The sequence below is a fragment of the Micropterus salmoides genome, unplaced genomic scaffold, assembly GCF_014851395.1.
Source record: "Micropterus salmoides isolate LMB-PRFRI ecotype aquatic unplaced genomic scaffold, ASM1485139v1 Ms_hic_scaffold_4, whole genome shotgun sequence".
Classification (NCBI taxonomy): Eukaryota; Metazoa; Chordata; class Actinopteri; order Centrarchiformes; family Centrarchidae; genus Micropterus; species Micropterus salmoides.
The window spans coordinates 36730620-36752315 of record NW_024043372.1 but is presented as its reverse complement, the minus strand read 5'-3'; the positions used below and the strand labels follow the sequence as shown (position 1 = coordinate 36752315).

General features: G+C 42.8%; 1 protein-coding gene across 8 annotated transcripts in view; it reads right to left on the bottom strand.

Annotated features, from left to right (window-relative positions):
• Positions 1–21696, bottom strand: part of setd5 (SET domain containing 5) — a 32968-nt gene that overhangs the window by 6953 nt on the left and 4319 nt on the right. Inside the window, exons 2-22 of one of the 8 annotated variants that reach the window (XM_038696221.1) lie at positions 10611–10876; positions 9388–9491; positions 8127–8229; positions 7534–7796; positions 6988–7046; positions 6675–6862; positions 6466–6504; positions 6058–6348; positions 5611–5759; positions 5364–5481; positions 5119–5228; positions 4567–4816; positions 4212–4295; positions 3893–4054; positions 3422–3799; positions 3033–3293; positions 2629–2746; positions 2211–2440; positions 1388–1444; positions 778–1263; positions 293–385 (exon numbers count right to left, since the gene is read on the bottom strand). In XM_038696221.1, coding sequence (XP_038552149.1) covers positions 293–385; positions 778–1263; positions 1388–1444; positions 2211–2440; positions 2629–2746; positions 3033–3293; positions 3422–3799; positions 3893–4054; positions 4212–4295; positions 4567–4816; positions 5119–5228; positions 5364–5481; positions 5611–5759; positions 6058–6348; positions 6466–6504; positions 6675–6862; positions 6988–7046; positions 7534–7796 — 3336 coding nt within the window. In that variant the 5' untranslated portion in view covers positions 8127–8229; positions 9388–9491; positions 10611–10876. Of the gene's footprint in view, positions 1–292; positions 386–777; positions 1264–1387; positions 1445–2210; positions 2441–2628; positions 2747–3032; positions 3294–3421; positions 3800–3892; positions 4055–4211; positions 4296–4566; positions 4817–5118; positions 5229–5363; positions 5482–5610; positions 5760–6057; positions 6349–6465; positions 6505–6674; positions 6863–6987; positions 7047–7533; positions 7797–8126; positions 8230–9387; positions 9492–10610; positions 10877–21696 lie in introns of those variants that run through there. The other 7 variants (XM_038696223.1, XM_038696222.1, XM_038696224.1 and 4 more) reach the window with 7 other exon arrangements.

Below are 21696 nucleotides of genomic sequence, written 5' to 3'. Positions count from 1 at the left end.
ATGGAGCAAAGACACATGGGCTTTATCTTGACACAATCATGAAAATTCATGAACCATCGGCCTCTTGCGTTGAAGGCAATGGATGAACCTTCACACACTTCAATGAATTTGACTGAAATGGCATAATAACTTAAAACTCCTGCTCAAAACATTAGAGTCGTAATTTAATGTAGGTTTGGAGGAGGGGAGGGGACAGGGCTGTCGGAGCATGGGGTGGGTGTTGTATGCAGATGCAAAGAAACAATATTTACATGCACACTTCTAAAGATGTAGTTGTAGGGAGAATATTCACCATATTTTGTACTGGCTTGTATTCACTTCTTACAGCTATAGCCTGGTAATCTGGCTTTCCTGTCAGCAGACTAATGGTATGCTGGTTGGCCCTCTGCCTTGGAAGAAAAGTGGAAGAGAGACTTGGCAAAAAGTTTCAAGGAGCAGCGAGGGGGAGGAAGGGGACTGAGGGAGAGGAGGGGGAGGGTAGGGTCAAAGCTAGTCGAAATCATTTCAGATATACACATAAAACGGTTAAATATGTTTTTGTTTTTTTAAATGCCTTTTGCTTTTGGATTTGACCACCTGACACAAGGGACTAATTGATATACATATTTAAGACAACACAGAGCAAGGGGAAAAGCACATCATGAGGTTTGGCTTTTCAGTTTGCACATTTCACACTCAAAGTCATTCGTGCTTGAAAAGAACAGAGGAAACTCCTTAAGATTTACCTGAAAAACTCAGATTTGTCACATTCATATCATTAAGATGTGGAGAACTTGCCTTCTTCTTTTGTGGTGGGTTGCTGGTGTGAGGAGGTGTTCCACTATCCGGGTAGCCTCCCCCATAATGAGGTTCGCCATAGGGTGACATGGGGCCGGGGCCCACATCTCCCAGAAGCCCCTGGCCGCTAATGGAACTGTGGAAGGACTCTGCTGGGGAGAAACCACCTTCTGACTGGGAGAGGCGGAGGTCGGTGGCCACAGGGTTTCCCAGGTTTGCGTTGAGGGGCGAGCAGGTGTATATGAGGTTAAACTCTGTCCTGAAGGCCTGCTCCCTGTTTTGGGGGGTTAGGTCTGATGAGGGACAGGACACTGGGTTTAGGGAACTGTTCCCTACAGATGATGGACCCTGGGAGTCGGGGCCTGAAGGGCCTCCAGGAAGGGAAAAATCGTCTGAGGTCACAGCCACAGGGCTCTCCAAGCTGGAGGGGAGTGACAGGTCTGGGAACTGAGGCCGAGGAACGTCAAAGTCTGTCTGAAGACATGGCTGAAAGAGGATGAAAATAGAGAGAAATGAAAATTAATTAATTAGAAATTAATTAGACAAATTTGTGTAACAAGTTAGCAGTTGGCGGCATTTAAGTGTTAGAGGTAGAGCGAAAGGAGTGTACCTCAGGAGAGATGGACTCTGGCCGGTGAACGGGAGAAGCCTCAGGGGATGATATGTTCTAGAGAGAAATAATTGTCAGTTATAAGAGGATTCATAGTGTCAAACACACATGGTGTATCCCAAATATAAATTATATTTCGAAATCTTGGAATCTGCCCATGTAAATTGTGTCTAGCAGTTCTTCTAATGTGTTTAAACCAAAACAAAGATTTAATTAGGTCAAACACCAAAAAGGTTCATTTGCAATGTTCATTTCAATAATTACAAACACTAACTATACTCTAGGGCAGTGGTCGGCAATAGGCGGCCCGCCAGCAATAATAGCCGATTGTTTTGATAGCAGAAAAATAAATAAATGATAAAATGACAGCGGCTGGTGCTGAAATAGATCTCAGTCATGACAGCTACAGTTACTCACACAATCACTTCCTCTTAAGTAACTGTGCCTCCAAAATAAAAGAGCGAGAACTTTTTTTACAGCAATGCTTTATGTGGAGTTTGAGAGCTTTTACTTTGAAGAGTTCTGAAGTGCATTCAAAAGAGACTCTGGCTTGCTTAAAAAAGCCAGTCACTAAACGTGCAATTGGATTCCCCTGAATTTCCTCAGGGAAATGAAAATCCAGCGTCCATAGGTTTATGAATGCTAAACGTTCACACGAGTACACAAGGATTTGAAATAATTTGACTATGATCTCGCCCACCATCTATCAGCTTGAAAAAAAAAAATATCAATTACACATTACCCATGTACTATGTGAGCTCTGATAGACAACGATCTGAAACAGTATTTGTGAATCTAGGTGTTTATGTGGTTGTGACCTTACTTCAAATTGCAGAGGTGTATTGCAGCGGCTGGTGGGCAGTGAGGTCATGGGTGAGTAGATCAGGCCGTTATGCAGCAGGGAGCCACAGGTGGTGTGGAGCAACGGGTGGAGGGAGTCCTCTGGGAGTGGCGGTGTGATGGGCGACAGTGGGCGAAGCAGGTGGTCCAAAGGTGGTGGGGTTGTCTCTGCCATATACTTGGAGCGGCGTTTCTTAAAAGGTGCAATGACTTCTGTGGGGGGACATAACAGTACAATATAAAATACTTTTATCTGGACAAATGAGAAACACACTCTACATTTAGTTGTACTTTCAGTAACAATACCATCCAGTTGCTGAGTTCTATTGATTCTTCTTTGGCGATTTTAGAAAACACAGCACTAAATGAGTCATCCAGACGGAGGTGGGGATTTTACGTACCGCTGGACAGGGGGTTGGGGGTGGATCTGCTACTAGTACTTTGCTGGGAGGAGGTGGACTCTGTGCCATCCTCCACACTGGCCGAACAGCTCTCATCCTCCAGCTGCTTTATCCATCTCTGCATCAAGACAACGGTAATGTTGGGTTAAAAAACAAATACATTTGTTTAGAGATCAAGACTAGCTTATTTAGACCTCACATTAAAAAAAATGGTATACACATTAATTTTATGACTCATTTAAAGGTACAATGACTTTAACAACAACTCTTTCACCAAAAAGAACAGCATACTTGGAAAGTGATTCAACAGCACTCAATGTGAATTTGCCGAGGATGACCACATTTGTATACATTTTCATATTCATATACTCCATCTTTCTATAATACGTTGCAGCATCTCTCACCTTCTTGTAGCAGCCGTAAGTGCCGTCCATTTGGAGTGGGCGGGGCCGCCGTCTCTCAGGGTTGAATGGGGAGCCGAATCGAACGTAGTGTCTGGGTGTGGTGCATATGAGTGATGAGTGGGAGAGGCCTGGCAGCATGTTGAGGGTGGTGGCCAGCACCGTGGGGTCAGTGGTTATCCGCAGCAGGCGCTCAACAGGCACCTCTTGGTGGACCTTCTCCCCTCCAGGGACCTTGTCATTCAACCACTCTGTCACCAGGTACTGTGAAGAAAGACAAAGATTAATGTTTACTCTTCATTTGAATATACAAAATAATAAACATGATTAACTCTACCATCGGATAGCCAAAATCCTACAAATGATATCTATGAAGTCTAATATCCTCTAACCTTCTTGGTCTTGGGATAGCGAAGGTTGCCTCGATTTATGCAGTTTAGACCCTGGCCATCTCCATCTAGGAGATGACCCCCCAGACTGCTCTCTCCACTGCCATGTTCAGCACCATACGGGCCCTGAGATCCCTCCTCGTCCAGTGCAGCACCCTGATCAGCCGATGATGGCGCCGCTGCCATTGCTGCAGCCGCAGCAGCCGCTGCTGCCTGCTGGGCGAGGGCCTGGCGCTGCCGCCGGGCACGCTGGGAAGAACTTGACCGGTAGCGAGAAATCCGACTTTTGGGCCGAGGTTTGGTAGGTCGTGCAGGTTTAGGGGGAGCAACTGGGGCAGGCAGGTTGGGTAATGAGGTCTTCTCTTCAATAGATGGCACTTCCTGTTTGAAAATATGTGACCAGAATAAATTAAAAGACACAAAACAAAAAAGGAAAAAGATGAAACAACTTGATTTCCCTCACTGTTCACTGACCATGACATAGGTGGTGCGTCGTGTGCTGACCCCCACTCCAGTGTTATGGGGTATGGGGGTGTTCTCTGCGAGGTTTCCTGCCCCGTCCTCAGTTTCCACACCCTCCTCCTTTACCTCTGTTCCCCCCACTCTCTTTCGCCTCCTTTCCAGACTGTTACATGTCTACACGAATCGTCAGAAATACAACACAGGGGCAATGTCAAGAGAAATGCCTGAAAAAATGTGTCTTTTGAATTACTGATGTTTTGCTGGAGTTGGAATCCATCATCACACAGAACAAAAATATCTAGCTGAAAAGGAAAATAGTTAATTGTCATACTCTTTTAGTGGAGATGGCGACCCCATTTTCATCCACCTCTCCTTCCTCTCCCTCTTCAACCTTCACCTCATCCAGCAGTCTCTCCTAATTGCACAGACGGGCAGAACATGAGGAAAACATCTCACCCAGCAGGAAGTACAAGCAATGTCTGGCTCATACAGGTATTTTTAAAAACTGCAGGCCCAGTGTCTAGAATACTTTTATTTCCCATATGTGGTCAGATTAATACTTGATGTAGTTAAATCCAAGGACTGATATCTTTGTTAACCAGATTGATTTAGAAGATCCCTTCATCTTAGCTGGACAGAAAGACACAGAAAGACAGACAGACAGAGAGACGGACAGAAAGACACACCTCTGCATCACTGGCCCCCTGCAGTTCTTTGCCCTCCTGGTGCTGGTCCAGGATCTGGTTGCCGTCACCAGCAATGCTGCCCTCCAGCTCTCTCCTCCAGGCTTTTCTGCGTCGGGTCTCGGCACCAACCAGAGGAGTGGGAGGCGGCAGGGACGGGGGGTTCAGCAAGCTCTCCCTGGGGCTGAGGTTGTGCTTCTGCACCGGGCAGTTCTGGTTGCCCTTATGGCAGGCACAGTCCACTTTGTAATTGCTGGTGGTTTGTTAAAAGAGAGGTGAAGATTACACTGGAGAAAGTGCCAGACTACGGAACAAAAGACACTGTGTAGCAGCAACAAGTTAAAAAGAGTTTGCAGGTAAACCGAAGGAAAACAAATAACCGCTTTACACCTGATACCAACATGTGTTGCATTCATATCTACTGTATGTTTCTAGACACCACTTATATTTGATATTAATGTTGTTTGGTTGTCACATGTATATGTTGCGTGGACCTGTGTTGCTTTCTATGGATGGATGTTGGAAGAGAGAAATAAGCTGAGGAGCAGTATTTACCAGCTACTGAAATCATAGTCAAATCCAATGGTGACCTCAGCGTCCTTTGTGATTTGACTGACGGCGTAGATGCACAGGTGGATCATGCCGTCAGCAATCATATGCCGGACCTGGGGACGGGAACAGATAAAGACTTGTTTAAAATAAAACTGATTCTAACAAAGATAGCTGACAAAACTCAAAGCTACACAGAAAAGAAACACATGTGGCAAGCATTGAGATTGTGAAAAAGCTTTTTGGCTGACCTCAGCATTGGGTGTACAGGACCTCCTGATGAAGCGGGCGTCATTTCCAAAGGTCCTTGCATCTACACACATCTCTATGTCATTAAACTTTGAGTAGAACAGCACAAACGGGTAGGGTCTGGAAAAAATATGACATAATTTAAAAAGCAGCAAAACAACAGGTGACAAAACATTGGAATCTTTCTGAATGTAACTAGCTCTCTTTAGACCCAAATACTGAACATACACATATACCATGATCTCTTACTTTTTGAAGAAGTGCCCGTTGACTTCAAACTGTTGTTTAAGCATGACCTTTCCCCGATATTCAATGATGAGTGTGTCTGGTTCCAAGTTCTTGGCAGCTCGGAGGATCTTCCTATGTTTCTGCACCCGTGTTACTCGCCCCAACTGGAGCTACAAACCAGCAAATCACAAATAATTTATTTGCAAATGCAGATAAATATTAAAGACATATTAAGGCATGATTACAACATTATTCAACAGAAAGCTAACTTCCAGTCTTTGATTTTTTCCTATCACTCAGTAAAAGGGTTTATATAATGTGTTACTATGGGCTTGATTATTACGCGCTAATTGAATTGCATCTATTTCAATGTTACTGCACATTGCACATGCATGGATTGTGACATGTAAGATGAATCAATATATTGTGGTCCCAAAGTTGTTAATTTGTAATAATACTTGGGCTGACCTGCATCTGTGAGCCAAGCACTGTGTTGTTACAGGCCAGCTTGGTGCGGTTGATGGTATCCATGGAGTCGACTGAGGCGTGGATCTGTGTGGTGGAAGGAGGCATTGTGGTACCACTCTCAGCCTTTGAGACAGTGGCGTTGGCAGCGCGGTGAAGCTGGAGAAGTGTTTGGACATCAGCGCTGTACTGGTTGGCCAGAGCTTCCTCATACTGGTCCGTCCACTGGCGGATCCTGCTCTCCCATCCCTCTGTCGTGTTCTCATCCAACACGCTGGCCTCTGTTGTTGAGTTCTAGAAAGAAGAAAAGTTTAAAAAGGGTTTTCTTTACAGAAAAAGAGAAGCACGGGGTTGATAGCACTGAGTGAAGCATAATTTTTTTTATAAATGTCAGGTAAACGCCAATCTTACCTTCATCCTCATGGACTTCCTAGAACCCTCTCTGAAAGCCTAAAAGAAGGTAAATAAACACAGACATGTTAAGCAAGCAACAAAACAAAACAAAATGAGGTATTCTCAATGCAGCAAGCTTGTAACAAAAAAATAATAGCTCTATATTGGACTTAATCTGTCAATTGATTCTTGCTAGACTCATCCTCTGCTTCTAACAGTTTGCATACTTTGACTTTCTTGCTCTTCGGCGTTCCACGGGCCTTCTCCGTGCTCTTCTTCCTCTTTTTGGATTTACTCCTTTTGACCCGGTTGACAGTAAGTTTGATGCTGGTAGGTGTATGCTGAGTGGCGGTGTAGGAAATAGTAGAGGGCGACACCTCTTCGTCACCACTCTCAGTGGCACTGCTCTCTCCAGCTACAAAAAAACCCCCCAGAACAAACAAAAAAACTGATCAAATTTCATGGGGGGGAACCCTCCTCATTTATATTGTACTTTAGAAGCTACTACAGTGAAATTAATTTACCAGACAGACAACATACCTGAGACATTTTCTGTTTTTCTGTGTTGGCCTTCTGCTCCTTTCCTCCTGTCGAGTCCACTGGAACAAAAAAACACAATGAAACACATCAGTACATGATGTAAAATAGGCCATCATTTAAATGCAAAGCATCGAGTCGAATTATCGTTACAAAGCACATAACAATGTTGAATCAAAAAATCGTGGCAAAAAAATTGCTGAACAGTCTTTTTTGATAATGGCAGTTACATTTTTGAGAAGACTTTGTGTTTGAGTAAGACCAGAACAGAACAGAACAGTAAGACCATATCATTTGAAATTCATCTTGACTGAACAGAGCCCTGATTTCTTTACCCAAGTATTGTTTGCACTGTTAAACACCAGGACATATAAAACACAATGCAGGAAACTTTAACTTAAAAATATATGATATCTAGGAAACTATACTGCTCTTCTCAATAGCAGAACTTTGTTTTGTTGCACTTCGCAGTGCTTTCTAGTACATTTCCAAAACAGTATGGAATCATATGCTCCAGGATCCAGACTGGGCAGGTTTCCCATCTCTCACCTGCAGTTGTCACATTTGATGAGCAGGCCATCCGGTGTCAGGCTGCAGTGACACCAGCTGGCCACGGCCCCGTCTTCCTCCGAGGAGCTGTCGCTGTCAGCGGAGTTGTCCTCGGTAGTTTCGTGATAGTGGGAGCCGCGTACCACGCCGTTGAGATCCATGCGGGGAATGATGGTTTGGGAGAGCGGGGAGGCGGGTGGGGTTGGGGGAGGGGGCGCGCCATAGTTGTGATCCTGACAACACACAACGGAAGACTGTTGCATCTTCAAACAACGGGTGTTCAGGCAAAAAGGGAAACGGAAAATGGAGACGAATGAAAATGAGGGCAAAAAAACAGGTATGTGAAACAGTACAGCTGTTAATAACAGAAGTAGGTTGTGGTTACAGAAGACTAATAGCAGGAGAGACATTCATGTAACACCGATCCTTAGTTTTACTCGATATCATGAAAAGATTGGATAGTTATTTTAGCCTTTAAAATGTTTGTAAATGCAGCTAACGTATCTTTGATTAATAGAGAGTAATACTAACTTCATATAAAACGAGATGCTATGATTAGAATTGATGATTAGAAGAGAGCTGTATGAACTCACAGCATATGGTAGTCCCCGATACCCATGACTCTGTGCGCTCCCACAGCTGTGGTTGTTGTAGTTTTTCTCATTCACGGCAGGGCTTGCTTCAACTGACTCAGGGCTGGAAAATAACAAAAATTATTATTATGTAATTTAATTATTTTAAGGAATAAAAATAAAACAGGAATTATTACAGTTATTTTATGTCATATGCCGTTATGTAAACAACTGTTTAAATAAAAGACATCAATCAATCACTAGATGGCACCAAGACCCCAAAGTTGCTCTCCAGCCTGGTAGAACAGCAATTTAGGAAACGGAATGTGGGCCGCCATTATGTTATGCAACTCCTTTTGCCCTTTAACTGAAGTCTGTCTGGCCAGACAGTGAATAACCTTGCCTTTCCTCCCCCCCCGGTTCTCCAATTCTGGAGCAAACTTAAATGTCAAAAGAATGAAAATGACAAAATGTTAGATTTAAATCCCTGAATTCTGTATGTAAGCAGACACGGTGCATTTATTTCGAGTGTTAGAATCAATCCTCCTCACGGAGGTTTGGAGGAAACTAAAGGGGGCCGTGAACAGGGATGGATGGGAGAGAGACCAACTGCATTCCACAAAACCTCAGTCACGAAAGCAGGCTTACCTACAGAGAACTGGCAACTGTTCTTAGTTAGACTGTCTGTGGACATTTCCTCAGACACCAATCTATACAGCTACAGAGCCTGATGTGGTGATATGATACAAGTCTACCTCCATTAACAGAGGGAGGGCTGGACGATACAGAATCAACAATCAGTCATAACAATACTACAAAGAAAAAACAATTACAGAGATGCTAATTAGGCTCCTGAGGGTGGGTTGTCTGTACGGACAGAAATGTACAAATTACAACAGCTGAAACCTTTTTTAGCATGTTAAACAAAAATGTGCTGTTTCATTCAATTTGGCATAAAACATAATTACACAGGCCAGTTACACACTGCACCCAGTGCGACTAGGTAGTGATAGCTTCAAATTAAGATTAGACAACAGCATTGCAAATTAAATAAAAGTGAGGATGTTCTGATCTCCATGAGAGGGTGGAACATTGTGACACAGTGAATTAACTGCAATCACTAAACCTTCTGAATTTGAAGTGGCTTTGAAGGGGAAGACAAAATGCCAGCAGTGGCATTTTTGTTTATCGTCCAGCCCTGTACCGAAGTCAGTGTTACATTGCTTCATCTTTAGACGGTTTTGAGTTCATGTGCAACCAGCCTGACTGAAGCATCACATACTGTATTTCCTTTATTTCTGTCTGGTAAAGTTTAGTCTTTGGTGGACTGCACTTCCCATCTCTTCGGGTCTCTCCAGCAGACTTTGTGGAGAAGACAGAAAACTGCTGACAGGATATTGGAAGGAAGCATATTTATTTACAACCCAAGGTGCTACAGTTGTAGAGAAATGTGAAAAAAGGGGAGAGCTCAGCACCGTTGCAGGGACATAACACTGTTGCTTTGGGCAAAAGAGTTGTACTCCCCTATTAATAATGTAATGCTGATGGGTTTAAACCTATTATCACAACAATATTTATAATACATATTCTAAAGTGAATAATTTAAGCTATTTTCATTAGCTGGGAATCCCTGGGATCTCTTCAAAAACAAACAAACAAACAAACAAAAACACTGGAGGTTACTGACACCAAACCTATAATGAAACAGGAAAGGAACACTTCTACCACTTACCAAAGGAAGGTTAAAATCAAGGGCACCTGGACTTGGTTAAAGATACTTGAAAACGTTTCGCCACCTCACCCAAGGGACTTCTTCAGAACTGACCAATGTCCACCAAGTCCAGTTGCCCTTCATTTGCACCTTGCTTGGATAACTATGACCTGGATGACTGAAAATCTTCACAGACCACTCATTTCCATAGCTTTTACCATTGATTAGTTTTGAGTATTGATTATGATAAAAGAACCAACCTCATTGCTATGACTGAGGGATGTGGCAACATCACCACTACAGACAACATAGGTGGTCAGACAATGACATGGGCTGTTAACAAACGCATTTAATCGAATGTAAATTCAGACATGAAAACCAGAGTCAACACACCTGAAATGTCCAGTACAAAGCTCCATTGCTTTTAAATACAGTGAGCATGCACAACTATGTACCCACAGTAGGTCAGGTCAGGCGCTGTTCAGCACCATGGGACATTTCTGTTTTTAACATTCACCTTTCTTATTGTTTCCAGTCAGATTTTTTTTATTTGGATCCCCATTAGCAACTGCATTACAAGAGCTTCTCAGAGTGATCAAGTTAAACAGTAACTTTGTTTACAGCCTATGACACTTGTTCTATTTGAGCAATGTTACCGCATCCACAGATATCAGCAAGTAAGCTTGAGAGTAATACGTTGTAAAAGGTATAACTGATGGCCAAAACAACAAAAGTAAGACCCAGGTTGTAAATAAACACTGTTTGAGTCCCACCAGCTAGTAGTGAGTACTTACTCTGATCCAGCAGCCATATCTGAGTAAGACGTTTCAGGTGTGGTGACTCCCAGTGCGATTACTATGCTCATGACGTCCGGCACAGCGACGCGTGGGAGGGGGGGAAGAGGGGGAGGAAGGGGAGGGGGAGGGGAGGGACAGGATGGGATGGGGGGGGGAGGAGGAGAGATGAGTAGAGGAATCACAGGGTCCCAACTACAGCAACAGACCACTCCAGAGGTGGGGCGCCGCTGAGCCGTAGCCCACGGCTCACGGTCATGGGGGACCTAAGGAGAGAGGGCAACAGTTAAATGCACATACATCCTGGATACTGAACAACAGCCTGCTACGTGACTCAGCATGTCATGGTGCCTTTCAATGTAAAAATTCTTAATTATAAATATGAATTAACATGTGAAGAAATAGAGAGCACAGCTGTAATTAAGAGTGTACTGGTAAACCATTCAAATGAGCCAGCCTGAACAATACCAGGGACCTGGAACTGAAACAACATGGAATGTAGTTTATTGTAATGTTATTAATTAAGTGCTTTTTGTACCATTAGGCGTCAAAAGGTCTACCTTGAAAAAAGCTGTGCCCTTACGTTTTGTAAAAACCTGAGTATTTGCCTGATACACCGGCAACCCAGTCTATTCCTGCTTTCTTTGCTTGGCTGGTTATTGAAACACATCACAGCTGTTACCATAAAAACTGTGGTGCAAATGTGCAGCGTCTTCAACAAGCCAAATCAACTCTGGTAGGTCACCTTGGGGACAGGTACAAGTGCAAAGTGAATAACAGCATTCTGAAAGCTTGAGATGTGGCCCAATTCATTGCCAATTATTTAATTAATTCCACATAGTGCATTTTAAATCAAAAATTGCCATTAGATAGTCACTAGTCAGACATAGTACAGTTACTTATTAAATGACTATCAAAAGAAAATGAAGGCCTGTTCAAAAATGAAAGCACCTCTGTCACATAAACAGAGAGCCTCAAAGAGTTCTCAGTTGAACATTGACAGAGGGTTGTCCAGTCTACATGACCAACACTACACAGGGAAACCATCCATTACACACCTAATGAGGAACCAAATTTGCTGACTCATGTTGACAATAAAGACTTGTGTGAGAGAAGCAGCAGAGAGCTTTCATCTGCATGCATCCTAAACGATAACTTGATATGGACATGATGTGACAGGCCTGTCTCTCATCCATACAGAGGCTTCCAGCATGGAGGGGCGGCTATTCAAAGCGCAGAAAAACAACCAGGGGCTTCACAGCACCGCTTACTCTGAGCCTCCCATAGGATGCACTAATAAAGGGAACCAGCAGGAGGCGCCTTCCTCCCAGGCGGCTGGAGGGGTGAGTCATCCAACATGAGGCCTGGCCCTCATGTCATGTGACCACACTCTGCTGAAACACTGACCCACACTCCTCTGCTGTGCCTTGCTCTTCCTCCCCTCTTAGGTAGCTCTGCTCAGCCACCCAGTCAGACACAGAGCCAGAGACAGCAGCCACCGCTGCAGATAGAGGAACAGGCCCTCCGGTGCTCCGTTCACACGCTGAGGAGAGGATTTGGCTTATAACAAGGTCATCCCCTGGGCAAATACATGCAAATTTGTAACCTCACAAACAACAGACTGTTCAGATTCACTAGAACACAGGTCCAAAAAAAAAACGCAAAGCCTGTCTTCGATAACAGAAAATAACCGTATCATTCAAACATGGGCTGGTTACAAGTCGAGAGCCACAGCAACAGGATGCATGACATTTCTTTAGTGGTCCCCTGGCTACAGCGACTGCTGCCCTCACTCTCCAGCACCAAGGCAACCACAGCAAGGCTGGGGACTTCCACTAATGTCAAGGTCAGTTCAACCGTGCTCACTGTCAAACGGAGAATGTCAGCCCCGTCCAGCTGGATACACACACACTGGTAGGTAGCGGCAAGAAATGTCAGCTAGCTTTTGGTTACAAAAGCTGAATATTCTGCTACAACTCAAATTGCATCAGGAAGAACAGAGACATACAGGTGAGGCTATAGAGAGACAGATGGGATGGCTCATTTTTGATTACCGGAAAGAATTCAGATTTTGGTTATTCAAGAACACTTCCTCTCCAAGAATGACTCATTAAATACTCAGAGACAAGAACAGCATGAAAGGGGTTGTGTGTAGGGTTACAAGGAGTTTGTAACATTCTTAGATATGACGGCATTGAGAGGATCCCAGCTTATTATCCCTGTGGATGATCGCTGGCCCACAAAAATAGCCACCTAGCTCCTACTTAACTCACAAAGGGAGTCACTATTTGGGCCTCTTCCAAAAGAACCAGACGGTGAACTAGGAGGTAAATTCCATACGAATAAGGAAAGCCTTTCTTTACCTCGCTCCCTCCCCCTTCTCCCCCCGCCTCCCTCCCTTCCTTGTTCGTTTTTCTGGCCATGAATCCCAGGCTCAAATTACCAGTAGGCTCAACAAAGTCTTTTCAATTCCACTAGAACAGAGGCCATTTTGGAGACAAGTCCAAGGGGGAGGGCCATGCACACAAAATGAACAGCAAAGGAGACCCCCACCCCCTCTTATCTATCACATAACTCTCTCCCCCCTCTTCCAGTTCCAACATTGCAACATTGTTAAGCACTAGCGGAAGTGCAGTGTTCTGTCCTAAAATAAGCTATATCATCCTTTAATAAATGTGTCTCTGGGATATTACAGCAAGTATATATCGTATAGAAAGGGACAAACAAATCCAACCGTGAGAGCATACGCTCAGCAGGTTAAAGTACGGGTGGGCGATATGAGTATTAGTAATTTTATATCACGCAACAGTATACATCATGATACTGCAATTTTGGTTCAGTTATCTCCTTCCTTTATTTGGAACTTTCATACAAACAAAAAAATACCTCCTGCTCTGTATTTAAGATTTCACTCTCCTCCTCCATGTTTTCTTGTCACTCTCTTCTTCTGTGGTGGTTGGCAAACCAGCTTAGAGGTGCATTACCGCGACCAACTGTCTGGGAACTTGTTAAGCACTCCTGCTGCCAAAATCAGGCAACCTTCGGAGGAAGCAAGGCAGCTCGATTTGTGAGAACTTGAAACATCAAACGAGAATTGCAGTGTCAGGCAACAATCTAGCCCTGATTTGCTACATAGTCCTCCCCTAATATATAGTAGAGACACTAAGGGATAGCTCCATGGATGTATAATAAGACCTGGACAGGGCGCCGCCGATCAACCTTGCTTCCAATTTTGCCCAGTGGCCACTCGCAGTATTGCAGAAAATAATTCCCCTGCAATACAAAAAGAATTTCCCCTGTAAGCCACATTATAAAAAGGGTCTGTAAATCTGTTGACCGGACACCTCGAACTACAAACAAGGATAATATTTTACATCAGTAGAACTTTACTCAAGTTGAGAAAAGCAACTTAAAGCACTGTGATGTCAGCACAATGAAAAGTCTATGGGCTGAGCAGGAACTCGCAGACGGGGACAGCGGGAGAAACACTACTGCTGCACACCCTGGAAGTAAATCATTAGCTGTGTCCAAAATCACCCCCCATTAACTACTCCCTACCTAGTGAGTTGTGTGTCGAGGACTATATAGTGAGCTCACCTGCAAAATGAAAACAACCCTTTCTGACAGTACTCCAATCATTATTTCCGTGCATTAATTATGTCATTGCTGTCGGACAATCGGTTGGTGGACTGTTGGTGGAGCGCAATGCATGATGGTATATAAGGCTTTGTTGGTGACCATCAGTTGTACACTACTTTTCAAAATGCATTCTGGGATAGTCTGAGTGGACTATATATAGGGTATAATAATTCTCACTATACATTCGGACAGCCCTAAAAATTGGCGAGCTCACTATATAGTCCACTATACAGTGAGTAGTGGGTGATTTCGGACACAGCCCTTCTCACTGGACTGAATAGGGTCAGGTATCCGGTTGTAATAATAAATCCATGTATAGCTGCGTGGTGGAAACTGCATTGCCAAATCTCTACTGGTGGACACATTTCTACCGTTGCACCCTTACGCCGTCATATTGCCCGACCCTGGTTCAAAGCCACGGAACAGAGCTCAGCACAGCAAGTTCTATAAGCATTAAAAAACATATTTAAGAAACAAAAATATAAAGTATAACCCACCCCATGGACTTATTACATTGAATTGTAGTGGCTTTAATTATGTCAACATGAAAAAACATCTCTACATTAATAAAATTTTTAAACAAATATAAAATCACAGAACTGCTGCCAGGATGCTTTAACAACAGCAGCTGAGTGGCAATGGGAATGACATCAGGGTGCAAAATAAATTTTTTGTACCAGTCACTCAATAGATTACCATGTTTTTTTACACTGCTGAGTGAAGTAAATCTAAATCTAGATCTCTAGTAAATCATTTGCATATTTTACCAGCATTTGGCTGGTGCTAATTTTGGACCCTGGGCTCCTGCAGAATTTACTTTCCAAAATTGTGCCCAAATTTTAAGTGTAAAAATATCCATTATGTAGTGCCCTAAGAATTCCCACAACAGAAAAAGTGCAGTGCAACAATGCAATCTTTGCCTTTGCTCCAGGTGATATGGGATTTGAAAATTACAGTTGACCATTCATTTACGTGACCCTGCCTGTGATGGCACAAAATGATAATGATAAGTGAGCAAAATTTCAATTGTACTATGCTCAGAGTACTATATAGCGCAGTGGGTTACAACAAATAGTTGTTATCCTATTTTTTTAAGATTAGGATGCAATTTTCAAATTAAATTAAATTTTTATTAGCCAAAAAAGTTGTTGTCTTAAAAAGCTTTAAAAGGCAAGAGTTGCTGGTGAAGTTACGCCTGTCAGGGGCTTATTTACTGCTAATTAACTTCTGTTAGTTGGTTATAGAATGAAACCGTAGGCTGTTGTGCGCTCTCAAGTATCTGTATCATTTATAGTTACTACTTATATTTTGAAAAGTAAAAGAATCTGTTTGGCTGTTTAAGAAGACCTTAAGAATGGTGAGGTAACACTGCTTCATTTTCAGACTGGTTGTTAGCAAATGAACGGTCAGTCAAAACCTCCCAGTTGAACCTTTAAGAAGGGCATCATTGTTTTAAAGCTTAAAAACTCAGTAGGGACCTCTGGGATTCTGGCCTGTGAAGTAGCTTGTCCAGTCTGTCATTAGTACCATAACTGGAAAACTAGAATATGTAGCTGTCATTGTGATTGCTTTAAAATAAAATAGAGCCATTTTGTGTAGAATGTACAAACATAATCACTACGTGTAGAACAGAAACACAGAACTGAACTTCAGAGAAGATTCAGAGACAACCCCAAAAATAAAGTGAAAGCTACACTGGACTGAGTTCAAAACAAACAACAATGTTAATGTCCTACACCGCACAAACCTTCTGCGCACACTTGCTCTAGCAATTCAGCTGAACCTCTACATGCTCCTATGAAGCTGAAAGAACAAATGGAATGAGAGCATGTACAGCACACGCGCTGACAGGGCAGTTCTATCCCCAATGGGAAACTTCAAAGTAAGGTCAAGTGACTGACTGGAGAAAAATGCTAAATGCTAACTTTCATTACTGGGCATCTGGATATTAAGACAGATACTTTGCCTTTGTGTACACTATCCTACATTCACCTTAAAGGAAAAGTTCAACATTTTGGAGAAATACCCCTACTTACCAAGAATTCAATAAGGAAACCAATTCCTCTCTCACATCAGTCTGTTGATGTGAAATTACAGCCAGTGACCAGTTAGCTTAGCTTTGCATAAAGTCTGGAAACAGCTAGCATGCCTTTAATGACTCATTTCACGATCAGAAAGTGATCGACTCGGTCGATAACATTTGAAAAGTCTACAAGTCTACGTTTATCATTTTACCCCCATTCAAGTTAGCAGAGGGTTAAACCGGAAGTTAGCTTGCTCGGCCAGCAAAAGTCAACACAATTTAGGAGAACATTCACCAATTTTCTTGTATTTTGAACTTTCTCTTAGGCACGAACACAATTTATCAGTGGTGCAGACCTGTTAGGAATGAGTCATGTGCTGTGTTAGTCTGCTGTTATAGGTTATTCCCTAATGGGTTGCATTTTCATTATATTTCACTGATTGGGAGTTTTAAAATCCTATATAAATTACTGTCATGTTGACATTATACAGTTTGACTGTCCTGGAAGGGCTGTGCTTCTGCAAATGTGAGACTTTAGTTCAACTGCTGACGATGTAAAAATGAAAGACTTTCCTTTATGGATGTTCAAAAGCACTACAATCTCTGAACAAGTAGTCGTGTAATTTTCAGGAATGAACACTTGCCCCATACCTAATGTATGGGATAGGACTAGAGCTTGGCAATAAATCAATAATGTTAATTATCGCAATTTTCCTCTATAACAAAGCTTTAATGTCTTGTCACTAAAAAGTTAGATTTAATTCATTTGAATCATAAACAAATTAGTACTTCATTTCTATTTAGATATTTATATTGTTGAGGAACATATAACGAAAAGATTTTATCTTAATTGTTTCGAATGTTCTTCCTCAGATTTGTTAAGTGATCCACTGGCTAGTTTTTGTCATGTTATGATCACAAAGAACAGTTCAAAACCACAATTAACCATCTGGTTTCTACAAAAAGCAAAAATAAGCCTTTTAACTTAAGAAATAATGGTTTGACATTTATCGTGATAGTTATCGATATTGAATAGTATAAATATTTTTTATCGTGATCTTTGGCTATATTGCCCAGCCATCGGCGCGCACTTAACAGAGACCAGTGTTCCACCTGTTTTTGGCACACCATGGCTACGGAATAAATGATTACTAAAATGTCACACAATCATTAATATCAATGCGCAAATGATGATTTTAACTTGCACACTGTGCGAGCATGATGACACTCAACACTTGGTGGTCTCTCTGTGTATGTGAGGCCGAGTGAATGAGACAGAGAGCGAGCGGCAGAACATGACAATGAAAGTTAGCGTAGAAAAATATTAGCAGTAGGTTTCTGTCTGGAGGTAAACGTGTAATGTAGGTCAGTGTGTCCGTTAATAAAAGTGTGTAGTGTCCCCAACTGCTGGAAAAGTGAAGTTCTGTTACGTTAGCTAAATTATCAACAGCTCTGTCCTGTACACATACTGAACATCCTGATAATTATATTTCAGTTTTCAGAGGATGCTGACAACTGGCAGTTAAAGAAATGAAGGTGGTGACCATGGAGCTCAAGTAAATTGGGGATGCAAACTAGTCCTTTTAAGCTAATAAGGAGATGTTTCTTTTGGATTTTAATGCGCAAATTAAATGCTTAGCAATTACCCAGAGATCTTCTATAGAAAGAAATCGCTAATTTTATAATCACATCTTGGCCTCTGAATCGTAATCGAATCATGAGGTGCCTGGAGATTCCTACCCCTAGTTGTTAATTATGCTAATTTACAATTATCATCAACGCACACTCAGTTACGCACAGAAGGCGTTCATGTTTACGCGGGTCATTTACACAGTTATCTGAGGTTAGGAATGTTTGCTGACGCTGACGTAGCACAGAATTCACTTGCAACGTGTAATACATGTAAGGACAAAATAAGCCAAGTTTCCCCACACAGACTGTTCTTGGGCCACCCATATACCACCCAGGTGTATTAATGGTCACCTAAGTTTATTTGGTAACCAATTTTAGCACTTTGCCAAAAACACATAGAGAGACCTTAATCTGGTATTACATTAGAAGACTTGGATCAGGTAAAGCAACAGTGAACAATCGTGGTCACACGGTCTCAATCATTTCAATCGGCGACGTCATAAACAACAAGCCTCCTCCACGCACAGCTCACAGTCTGCTGCTGTGAAAACAGAAAAAAACAAACAAAATGCAAGTTGTAGTTTTTGGGCAACTTCAACTGCTGACGAATAAAGTAATCAGAGCAGAGAGATACAGGGAGAGAAACCGAGGTCACAGTCAATGTTTTATGATGACCATACAGATGAATGTACCCCCGGAAGAAAGGTTTAAGTAAGGTTATTTGATCTTATATTACACATAAAAACAGACCGATAATCAAATTCGATAGGACGTGAAGTGGTCTACTCACAATGTCTTTTCCACATATAGCTTCAAGAGACCACTATGATTATACATACACACGAGCAATTTCGGTTTGAACAGCATGTCCATGCTCGCACAGTGTCCACCTGTGCCTCGCCAAACCTCCACAACACATCAAGTCCAGTGAGATTACACCAGCCCCCTCAGTCTGCCCCCGCACACATGCTTGCTGTACAAGGCAGGATACGAATATATCTGCCATTCCCCAGCTCTGCGCAGGTCGAGCTACACTCGTTGAGCTACAGCAGGAGGAAATTGAAGATGAAGAACAGGCAAATCAATACGGCTTGGCTTTAAGACAAACGGGATATATTTGGCCAGGGAGAAAGCTCATTGTAGATCTTATTTCACACTCACCCAGACACATATACAATATCAAAAAAAAGAATTATTTAAAAACACACACACACACACACACACACACGTCAGGGATAACATGGATTTATACTAAACATTTGGCCCCTCACTACTAGCCTGCTTCATATGTCACAAATGGAAAACATACAGCTGGATAACAAGATTGTAGTGTGATTATGTAAAATAGCGTTCTTTAGCAAAGGTATTTCTATATTTATGTTAATTTGTAAATGTATGGCTTACATTGTCATGGTGACATAACAGTCGGAGCACAACCAAGGAGAGAAATAGTGACACCCACACAGCAAAAACAGTGATATTACAACAGTGATTCAATAACTATCTTATAAAATTGTGTTTTTGTCTTCCAAAACTCTCTGAACCAGGCTAAATAAAACCATTATGTGATGCAATGGGACAAACCACTTCTCACTACAGCAGCACAATCATACATCTTTACCACAATTACAAAGCACAAGAGCTGACTGAAACAGATATGGCTGCCGCAGAGCCAGCCACTGGAGCAAGCTGTGATCAGATTGAGGCACCGGCCAACTGTTGGTGCAACAGCAAAAAATATATATTTAATCAAAAACAGTTTAGTTTGCACAGGCTGTGATGTGTGGCTAAAGGAACGGCATGTGAAGAAATGATGCAAACATCTGGCACCACAGTAAGAAATGTATGCTGTATTTCAAAGGGCCTATGGCTGAGTTGCATCGTCACTGGATAATGCTTCAACACTAGCAGCGATGTGACTGTTGTCATGCTGAGCAGGCGAGCGTCATGGAAGCGCAGTGTGGCTGCCCATTAACACAGCAATGTCCAGCTGTCTGAATGGACCGGGACCAGGGCAGGGATGAGAGGCACACAATGGATAACAAAGGCCAAGTAGGTGCTATAAGAGGGGTGGGGGAGAGAGCAGGCGACAGCAGGGCCAGCATGACACAAAATCAATCATCCGTTTCAGGGCAAACAAGCCAGCCACTGTCCGTTTGAGGCTCCGTAACCTAGAGGAGGAAAAAAGGAAGGACTGAGCAAAAACACTGCTGCCTGTTTGGGCTTGACTACCTCTTTCTGACCTGCCTCTGTCAAACTGAAAGCAGGCTGCCTCTATGGAATGAAGGAACTCGTCATTAATCCCTAACCAAGACAGCAGCTGAATTAAAAGGAAATTAAACAACAGAAGTATTGAAGTCACTCTGTTGTGCATCTGATTGAAATTAAAATGTTATATTTAAAGAGCTTGAGAGAGAAGGATGCTCATCTTCACAGTGGCAGTATTCCCTGTAAGCCATCTACTCCCAAATGTGTGGAGGGATGTTTTCCTAGTAGTAGTCTAGCAGAGGCATGAAGCCCAAAACAGCCATCTTGTTGTTAGATAAGCTCATGCTCTGGCATAACATAAACCAGAGACACCCTGTTTCTCACCACGTGATCTCACTGCATGACAAACACATTTACATGACATTTCCATTTCCTCTTTTGGCTGACAGCCTTATCCAGAACAAGAAAAAGGCTTGTTCTGGCTCTTCGTAACATTTGCATTGAAATGCATACTAGCCACTGCAAGACTACAAGGTGTCCCTTAAAGAAAAAACCCTCAGCCGCCCTTTTAACTGCATTGGGGCTTTAACTACAACACCTTTGACTGTTTCGCATTTATGAAATCAACACAACAAATTATGGGGGAAATGTGTGTATGTGGGGTTTAGGGTTAGCTTTAGTGAGGAATAAATGTCGGTTCAAAGGGTTCATAGGGGGTACTCTATTTAAAGACCAAACCTGACACGAAAGAATGAGTGAACAGATAATGCATTTAAACCCCCACCTCACTCTTCCTAAAAGGAATGACTTGCTCAAGGTGACAGAGCAAGGTGCGGCACCGGCTATTCATTTCTCCTTTTGTTTTTAGCACTGCTGCTGTGCATTACAAAACAGGGCAGCTGTGAGCAGACAGGTGTCGAGTGGCTTGACTTTGGTGCAAAAGCTTTCTTGGTTGTTTTTCTCCTCCCCTTCTCTTTATTTGCTCTCTCCCCCTGCCTGACAACACCCTCTGAGCAAACAGACAATATGCCTGTGGATTTTTTAATTTTTGTTTCACATCTCATAGAGCATTTGGGTATTTTAATTTACCATTATTTGGTCTCCTTTACTTTCACACTTAATTACATGAAAGACAGACAGCCAGGACCAGGGGCAAGAGTGGGAAAGGAAAGAGGAGAGGGTTCATGTGGTGAAGCCTAAAATGGCCGCCTGCAGTTCAAAAGGTGGAGAGGCAGAAACTCTAATATTGGTGAGCTTTTTTCCTGCTGTATGCTCAGCCAAGTATCACAAGAAAGCGAGATAGGAGGCGTGACAGAGAGAAAGAAAAGGAAATGAAGGAGAAAACATAAGGGTGCAATAAAACGAGAGAGAGAGAGAGAGAGAGAGAGAGAGAGAGAGAGAGAGACTGCCTCACCCCCCTTTCGGCCTTGTTTCCCCCCCCCCCCCCCCCGAGCGTCCTCCTCCTCCTCCTCCTCCATTATTCTCCCAAGAAGCATTGCTTCTCGGCACGAAACAGAATTAACCAGCACAACCCTCTGCAACACAGCTCCCCGAGCGCTGAGGAAATGCTGTGCCCCATTGGAG